Genomic DNA, 10228 nt, shown 5'->3' with positions numbered 1-10228 from the left:
ATGGCGTCCGGTGGGAGTGAATACACGTCTGACGAGATTTTCAATTTTAAATGTTCGCCTTGTCTGGCAAATAACCGGAATAGGGAAGCTGTGAAATATTGCGTGGAATGTCAGGGATATTATTGTCAGTCTTGTGCTGACGTGATTCATATGATACCTGGTTTAAAAAGTCACACACGTTTGGATAATTCAAAATATAAGTCTCGAGGCCTTCCGGCAGGGTTACCAGCAGTGCCGACAGAGAGATGTAGCACACACGAGACAAAGATCTTGGACATGTACTGTGGTAATCACGATGAGGTTGGTTGTACAACTTGTATGGCTTTAAACCACAGGTAAATTTGTGCACATTTCATAATTTAGTATAAAAGTTTTATATCGAATTGAACATACGGGCGTTATTATTGATCTGCTGATCCAGGTGTAAGATAGGAGTTGTATTCTTTTTTTTTACATATCATAAAAGGTCTTTTGTTCAATGTAGTTTGAATGCATTGACATTTCATAGTTTTGTAATTTGATACATCTTCATACTATATATCAATTTATGCAGGTAGTGTGCTGCTATGCTTTTATCTAATAGAAATTACACAAGTGTCTTTTCATATTCAATATATTAAACGAGTTGAATAAAATGTGAGGCTCTGTCGAGCATTCTTCCGAGCATTTTATCAGTTTTATTCCATGAGTTTAATAAATTCATTGTGGAAAGTCACAAATTTAATATTCTTTTTATCAATTGTTAACTTTACTTGTCGAAATATCAAAAATTCTACTTTCTTTTACCATATAAACAAGTCAATTTGAACAACGTCCCCTATACTAAAAACGACGTCGACGTCAAACCTTTATTACACAATAGTCTGTCCCATCTATTTTTGGACCTCAACTTTGGACTTATATGAAGAAATGAAACGGGATCAAAGAACATAAAACATGTTTTTTGTGAATTAAAAAGAATTCAAGGATTTTTGCAACAATCATCTGGTTTTCCCGTGCGACTGAATTTAATTTTATCTGTGGAAAATCACTGTTGTTTATTTCTGGTCGCTATTTGCCAAATATCAAATATTCTCTGTTTTGAGATTTTCGGAAAATTTCACATGTTAGTACTCGGGGAAGTTTCATACTTATTTTTTACACTTAAAAAGCTATTTTTCATCCCGTGTATAAACAAAAAATATACCAGACGTCGCGAACTGTGAGCAAACCCCCAAATGACGTTTGTATAGACGCCGCAATCTTGGAATGTATGTCACGTCATTTTACAACGCAAGTCTATGGGAAAAACATAGAATCTTGATTTTTAACTTCTTTTTAGATTTTTTTTTTTCAAAAAAAAAAAAAAAAAAATATCGGAGGTCCAAAATTAGGTGGGACAGACTATAGTGTGTTATTATTTTTATGTAATGGCTTTATTAACTTCCCGCGACGTCAAACATACAACATACACTCACTGTCCTTCATCGGTATATAGTAGAGAACATCAAACATTTTAAGATGTAATGGTATTCTGTATTTTTTTCATTTCAGATAGCCAAATCTTGATTTTTAAATGCGCGTTTTCCAAAATTGTCACAAACCGAACGGTGACAAGTTTAACGAAATAAAAATCAATACAGCTTGCACTTATGTACAGAAATACTCCAGCGTGAAGTTAGCAGTAACAGCAGTATTACTGCTATAACGTTGTAGCAGTAATAGCAGTAATACTGCTGTTACTACCGGAACGTTATAGCAGTAACAGCAGTATTAGTGCTACTACTGCTGGAAGTTATAGCAGTAGCAGCAGTGTTACTGCTATTACTGTTGTAAAGTTATAACCGTAACAACAGTATTACTGCCGTTACTGTTGGCAGTTTTAGCAAAAACAACAATATTACTGATGCTACTATTGGAAGTTATAGCAGTAACAACAGTAGTTGGAAGTTGCGCAAAATACAATATGAAATCAATTTTATATTTATGCATTATTGGCCATCGAAAATTTTTCAAAGCTGTTCTTTTTACAAATGTATAAAGTTTCTTGTCTACGAGTTTCAAGCCCTCTTGCTGCTGTTATTCACAACTTTTATGTAGGATTTAGGATGCATTTCACGATATCGATATATTGTTGGTATGTTTGTTCAAAAAGTACTACATTTTACATTGTCGGCGGATATTTAGGATACCAGTGGCATCCTATTTTTCAAAGTGTTTTTAATGTCCGAAATGGGCTTAAATATTTATTACTGTTGTAATTCAAAGCGTCCAGTGGGATTTTAGGATAAAATAAAACATGTGGATATATTGCTGGTATGTATGTAAAAATAATAGTACATATAACATAGCCGAAACGATGCCCTTGAGCCAATATTTGGTCATCTTAGGTCATTGTTGGGGTCTTTAAAAGATACGAAATGAAAAAATTTTCAGCACTTTAAGCATAATGTTTCGACAAAGAACGGTGAAATGTCCGGAAAATCTTGAATTTAAAGCATTTTATAGGTGTACGGAAATGGGCTCGACTCTACGAAAGACCCGTGGTGACATTTCAACTTCATTATTTCACGATTTCTGCTTCCTGATTTCACGATTTCCACTTCATGAATTCACGATTTCACGATTTCCACTTCATGAATTCACGATTTCACGAATTCACGATTTCACGAAAAAACTTCACGATTTCTTGATTTCACGATTTCACGATTTCTTGAATTCACGATTTCACGATTTCTGCTTCCTGATTTCACGATTTCCACTTCTTGAATTCACGATTTCACGATTTCCACTTCATGAATTCACGATTTCCACTTCACGATTTCACGATTTCAACTTCACGAATTCACGATTTCCACTTCACGAATTCACGATTTCACGATTTCCACTTCATGAATTCACGATTTCCACTTCACGAATTCACGATTTCAACTTCATGAATTCACGATTTCCACTTCACGAATTCACGATTTCACGATTTCCACTTCATGAATTCACGATTTCACGATTTCAACTTCACGAATTCACGATTTCCACTTCACGAATTCACTATTTCCACTTCATGAATTCACGATTTCACGATTTCCACTTCACGAATTCACGATTTCACGATTTCCACTTCTTGAATTCACGATTTCACGATTTCCACTTCATGAATTCACGATTTCCACTTCACGATTTCACGATTTCAACTTCACGAATTCACGATTTCACGATTTCCACTTCATGAATTCACGATTTCCACTTCACGAATTCACGATTTCAACTTCATGAATTCACGATTTCCACTTCACGAATTCACGATTTCACGATTTCCACTTCATGAATTCACGATTTCACGATTTCAACTTCATGAATTCACGATTTCCACTTCACGAATTCACTATTTCCACTTCATGAATTCACGATTTCACGATTTCCACTTCACGAATTCACGATTTCACGATTTCAACTGCACGAATTCACGATTTCCACTTCATGAATTCACGATTTCACGATTTCCACTTCACGAATTCAAGATTTCACGATTTCAACTTCACGAATTCACGATTTCCACTTCACGAATTCACGATTTCACGATTTCAACTTCATGAATTCACGATTTCCACTTCACGAATTCACGATTTCACGATTTCCACTTCATGAATTCACGATTTCAACTTCATGAATTCACGATTTCCACTTCACGAATTCACGATTTCAACTTCATGAATTCACGAAATCACGATTTCAACTTCACGAAATCACGATTTCAACTTCACGAATTCACGATTTCCACTTCACGAATTCACGATTTCACGATTTCAACTTCATGAATTCACGATTTCACCATCGTGAAATCGTGAATTCGTGAAGTGGAAATCGAGAATTCGTGAAGTGGAAATCGTGAATTCATGAAGTGGAAATCGTGAAATCGTGAATTCATGAAGTGGAAATCGTGAAATCATGAAGCAGAAATCGTGAAATAATGAAGTTGAAATGTCACCACGGGTCTTTCGTACGACTCCTTTTTACTGCTGTAATTCACAGCGTCCAGGAGGACTTGAGGATGAATCAAACCAGGTGGATATATTTCTGGTATGTATGCCCAAATAAAAGTATATATTTCATTGCCGACGGATATTCATTATACCGACGGCATACGTCCAAAAAATACCACATCACGAAATTGGAACATGCTTTGGTGGTCAGTTAATGCTGTTTTCTGCGCCGAAACGATGCCCTTAAGACAATATTTGGTCATCTTAAGTCATCATTAGGGCCTTTATGAGATATTAAATGATTTTCATTTTAGCAATTTATGTATAATGTGCCGACGTCGAACAGTGAAATGTGTTGAAAATCGTAATTTGAAGCATTTTTAGGTGTCCAAAAATGGGCTCGAATCCTTATTACTGCTGTAAATCACAGCGACAAACTGGATTAGAGGATAAATAAATACATGTGGATTTATTGCCTCATCGTGAAATTAGAACATGTTTTCATACTCAGTTAATGCTTTATTCTGCACCGAAACGATGCCCTTAAGCCAATATTTGGTCAACTTAGGCCATTGTTGAGACTTTCATAATATTTGAAGTGAATTTAGTTATAGCAATTGATGCAAAATGTGCCGGCGAAGAACAGTGAAATGTATTGAAAATCTTGATTTTAAGCAATTTTAGGTGTCCGAAAATGGGCTCGAATCCTTGTTACTGCTTAATTCAAAGCGTCCATGAGGACTTGAGGATGAATCAAAGTATGTGGATATATTGCTGGTATGTTTGTCCAAAAAAGTACATATTGCATTGCTGGCGGATTTTCAGGATGCCCACGGTATACGTCGAAAAATCGCCTCATCACAAAATTGAAACATATTTTGATGCTTAGATGCTGCTGTATTCTGCGCCAAAACGATGCATATAAAACACGATTTGGTCTCCTAAGGTCATTGATGAAGTCTCAATTATTTACAAAATAAAATTAGTTTTAGCAATTTATGCTTTATATTCCTGCGAAGAACGGTAAAATCTGTTGAAAATCGTAATTTTAAGCATTTTTCAGACGTCCAAAAATGGGCTCGAATGCTTGTTACTGATGTAATTCACAGCGTCCAGATGGACTTGAGGATAAATAAAACCATGTGCATAATATAGCTTGTGCATATGGTCTATACAACATTACCAGCGGATTTATAGAATGCCGACGTCATACGTCTAAAGAAGACCTCATCTGTAATTTGGAACATGTTTTGGTGTTCAGTTACTGCTGTACTTTGGACCAAAACGATCCCCTCAAACCATTATTTAGACATCTAATGTCATTGTTGAGGCCTTTATGAGATATAAAATGAATTTAGTTTTAGCAATTTACGCAATATGTGCCGACAATGAACAATGAAATGTGTTGAAAATCATAATTTCAAGCATTTTTTCAAGTGTCCGAAAATGGGCTCGAATCCTTGTTACTGTTGTAATCCACAGCGTCCAGGAGGACATGAGGATGAATCAAACTATGTGGATATATTGCTGATATGTATGTCCAAATAAAAGTACATATTGCATTGCCGACCGATTTTCAGGATGCCGATGGCATACGTCGAAAAAACGCCTCATCACAAAATTGAAACATATTTTGGTGCTAAGATACTGCTGTATTCTGCGCCGAAACGATCCACATGAGACACCACATGAGGTCTCCTTGAGTCATTGATGAAGTCTCTGTTATATACAAAATGAAATCAGTTTTAGCAGTTTTTATATTCCTGCGAAGAACGGTAAAATCTGTTGAAAATCGTAATCTTAAGCATTTTTCAAACGTTCAAAAATTGGCTCGAATCCTTGTTACTTCTGTAATTCACACTGTCCTGAAGGACTTGAGGATATATAAAACCATGTGGATATATTGCTTGGGCATATGTTCAAATGATAGTATATACAACATTGCCGGCGGATTTTAAGAGTGCCGACGGCATACGTCTAAAAAAGACCTTATCTGTAATCATTTTTCAGATGTTCAAAAATTGGCTCGAATAATTGTTACTGCTGAAATTCACAGTGTTTTAAAGGGTTTGAGGAAAAATAAAACATGTGGATATAGTGCTTGTACATATGTCTAAATAATAGTACATATCACATTGCCGTCGGATTTGAAAAATGTCGACGGCATACGTCCATATAAGACCTCATATCGAAGTTGGAACATGTTTTGTTGGTCAGTTACTGCTGTATTCTGCGCCAAAACGATGCCCTAAACTCATAACTTTGTCATCTTATGTCGTTGTTGAGACCTTTATGAGATACAAAATGAATTTAGTTTTAGCAATTTATGCAATATGTGCCGAGGAAGAACAATGAAATGTTTTGAAAATCGTAATTTTCAGCATTTTTCAGTGTCCAAAAATGGGCTCGAATCCTTGTTACTGCTGTAATTCACAGTGTCCAGGAGGACTTGAGTATTGATCAAAACATACGGATATATTGCTGGTATGTATGTCCAAATAATAGTATATATTTAATTGCCGACGGATTTTCATTATTCCAACGGCATACGTCCAAAGAATACGTCATCACGAAAATGGAACATGTTTTGTTGCTCAGTTACTGCTGTTTTCTGAGCCGAAGCGTTGCCCTTGAGCCAATAATTGGTCATCTTAAGTCATTGTTTGGAGGTTGGGTGCGCACCATAAACCGGTTTAAGCTCCCCAGTGGTGTTTTTACCACTGACCGTTCCAAGGCGGTGCCCCACTGTGTTCCTTTGTTTGTTCGTTTTGTCCTCATATGTTAGCTTTGTGTGTGTGTGCGTGTATGTGTGTGTGTGTGTTTGTGGTTTGCACGTCTGCGTGCTGTGGGTTTCGTTTTGGGGAGGCTGCGTTTTTAGTACGTGGCATTCCCTGTTTAATATTTGTCTTTGTTTTTTGGGGGGTCTATATAACATACGCAATGAAATTAGTTTCAGCACTTTATGCAAAATGTTTCGGAAAAGAACGATGAAATGTGCGGAAAATCTGAATTTAAAACATTTTCCAGGTGTACGGTAATGGGTTCGAATCCTTGTTACTGCTGTTATTCTCAGCGTCCAGGAGGTCTTGAGGATGAATCAAACTATGTGGATATATTACTGGTATGTTTGTTCAAATAACAGTACATATTACATTGCCGGCGGATTTTATTGCACAAGCAATATATCCACATGGTTTTATTTATCCTTAAATCCTTCAGAACGCCGTGAATTACAGCAGTAAAAAGGATTCGAGCCCATTTTTGAACATCTGAAAAATGCTTAAAATTACGATTTTCAACAGATTTTACCGTTCTTCGTAGGAATATAAAGCACAAACTGCGATAATAAATTTTATTTTGTATTTAATAGAGACTTCAACAATGACCTGAGGATACCAAATCCTGTCTCATGTGCATGGTTTTCGGCGCAGAATACAGCAGCATCTAAGCACCAATATATGTTTCAATTTTGTTATGAGAAGTTTTCTCGACGTATGCTGTCGGCATCTTGAATATCCGACGGCAATGCAATATGTACTATTATTTGGACATACATACCAGCAATATATTACATACATTGTAGTTTGATTCATCCCCATGTTCTCCTGTACGCTGTGGATTACAGCATTAACAAGGATTCGAGCCCATTTTTGGACAAATGAAAAATGCTTGAAATTACGATGTTCAACACATTTTACTGTTCTTCGTCGGCACATTTTGCATAAATTGCTATAATTAAATTCACTTCATATATAATGCAAGTCTCAACGGTGACCTAAGTTGCCCAAATATTGGCTTAAGGGCATCGTTTCGACGCAGAATACAGCAGTAACTGAGCACCAAATCGTGTTTCGATTTCGTGATGAGGTCTTTTTGGACGTATGCCGTCAGCATCCTGAAATACCGTCGGCAATGAAATATATATTATCATTTGGACATACATAGCAGCAATATATCCAAATATATCTGTTTATCCTCTAGGCCACCTTGGCGCTGTGATTAACAGCAGTAATAAGGATTCGAGCCCATTTTTGGACACCTGGAAATGCTTTAAATTACGATTTTCAACACATTTCACTGTCCGACGTCGGCACATTATGCATAAATTGCTTAAACGAAAATCATTTTATACCTGATAAAGGCCCTAATGATGACTTAAGATGACCAGATATTGTCTTAAGGGCATCGTTTCGGCGCAGAAAACAGCATTAACTGACCACCAAAGCATGTTCCAATTTCGTGATGTGGTATTCTTTAAACGTATGCTGTCGGTATAATGAATATCCGTCGGCAATGAAATATATACATTTATTTGGACATACATACCAGAAATATATCCACCTGGTTTGATTCATCCTCAAATCCTTCTGGACGCTGAGAATAACAGCAGTATCAAGGATTTGAGCCCATTTCCGTACACTTACAAAATGGTTTAAATTCAGATTCAGTTCACCGTTCTTTGTCGAAACATTATGGATAAAGTGCTGAAACTAATTTCATTTCATATCTTATCAAGACTCCAACAATGACCTAAGATGACCAAATATTGGCTTAAGGGCATCGTTTCGGTGCAGAATGAAGCATTAACTGAGTATGAAAACATGTTCCATTTTCGCGATGAGGCCTTCTTTGGACGTATGCCGTCGGAATCCTGAATATCCGTCGGCTATGTTATATTTACATACATACCAGCAATATATCCACATGTTTTATTTCATCCCAAAATTCCACTGGACGCTGTGAATTACAGCAGTAATAAAGATTTGAGCCCATTTTGGACATTAAAATGTCTTTAAAAAATAGGATGCCATTGGTATCCTGAACATCCGCCGAAAATGTAATGCATCGTGAAATGCATCCTAAAGCCTACATAAAAGTTGTTAATAACAGCAGCAAGAGGGCTTGAAGCCCGTTTCCTCAGACATAAAAAGACAAGAAACATTATACATTTGTAAAAAGAACAGCTTTGAAAATTGTTCGATGGCCAGTAATGCATAAACTAATAAAATTGATTTCATATTGTATTATGCGCAACTTCCAACTACTGTTGTTACTGCTATAACTTCCAATAGTAGCATCAGTAATATTGTTGTTGTTGCTAAAACTGGCAACAGTAACAGCAGTAAACCTGTTGTTACTGCTATAACTTTACAACAGTAATAGCAGTAATACTGCTGTTACTGCTCTACTGCTAACTTCACGCTGGTCAGAAATACAGACTTATTTAAAGATAAACTGACTCCATTTCTGTATGCTGTCATGGAGATAGTTTTCATGTTAAAAACGAAAATAACCTTAAATATAATATTAGCTTGTTATAGGAAAAAAAACACCAATTGTATTTAAACAATTTTACGTTAAACTATTCTGAATCGTACCAATATCCAAAAAATCGAAGCATAAATTATGAATAGTGATAATTAATTTCAGTAATTTTCGTCTGAATGGTATGAATCCTGTTTACAACGGTCTGATGATTAAACTGACCATTCAGGTTCAGGACTTACTAAGTATTAAAGTACTGTCCTTTTACAAATAAGTTAACCTCTTTTCCATGACGTTCTTCGTACATTTTTAAATATGTGGTCTATGGTTTATAATTTCAGGTCTTGTGCTGAAGTGCTGTCCATTCCAGATATTGTCGACAGTAAATTTCAAACGACAGATGTTGACAAAATACACCAAAAGTTGCAACACTTGAAAATGTTCATGGAAGAAATTATAAAAACTAGACAAAGACTGATAAAAGACTTAAAGAAGTCTAAGACGGGGGCAGTAATGGCGATAAAGGACTTTCGAAAAGAAATGGAAACCATTCTTGACAAACTAGAAAAAGAATCTGTTAAAGAATTAGAGATGAATTTCACAGAAAAAGAGTCTAAACTGTTGGAAGAGAAGACGAAAGCAGAAAATGAGTTAGATGGTCTGAAACAAGCAGTGAACGACTTGAAGAAATCAGAAGGAAACAAAGCCCAACAATTTGTCTCTATGAAAATGTCTTTGAAAGGTATTGCTGAAATGGAGGACGTATCTCGTTCATTGCAAACAAGTGTTGATGTAGATATATCCTTTAGCTTTGATCCTGCTATACTGGAATTCTTACAGCAGTTGAAAACTTTTGGATCGGTCCGACAGGATTCTACCACTGCTCTAACATCGCCAAGGACAACCGTCTATTCTGTTAAAGATATCGAGAATTTAAACATCAGAGTCCAGAATGACAACCAAACATGTCTTGTGTTTGGGTCCTGTCTAACAGAAGATGGATC

The 10228-nt window shown here is 36.1% G+C and overlaps 1 protein-coding gene across 1 annotated transcript; it reads left to right on the top strand.

Moving 5' to 3' along the window:
• LOC128553632 (E3 ubiquitin-protein ligase TRIM33-like) lies at window positions 1-10198 on the top strand (the record flags this gene model as incomplete). The annotated part of the gene is made up of 2 exons (XM_053534807.1): window positions 1-335; window positions 9566-10198. Coding segments are annotated over exons 1-2 (968 nt in total), but the record flags the coding sequence as incomplete, so codon positions are not given.
• Window positions 10199-10228: the final 30 nt, after the last annotated feature.

The sequence above is a fragment of the Mercenaria mercenaria genome, unplaced genomic scaffold, assembly GCF_021730395.1.
Source record: "Mercenaria mercenaria strain notata unplaced genomic scaffold, MADL_Memer_1 contig_4134, whole genome shotgun sequence".
In the NCBI taxonomy this organism is placed as follows: domain Eukaryota; kingdom Metazoa; phylum Mollusca; class Bivalvia; order Venerida; family Veneridae; genus Mercenaria; species Mercenaria mercenaria.
This window is presented reverse-complemented; position numbering and strand designations above follow the sequence as displayed.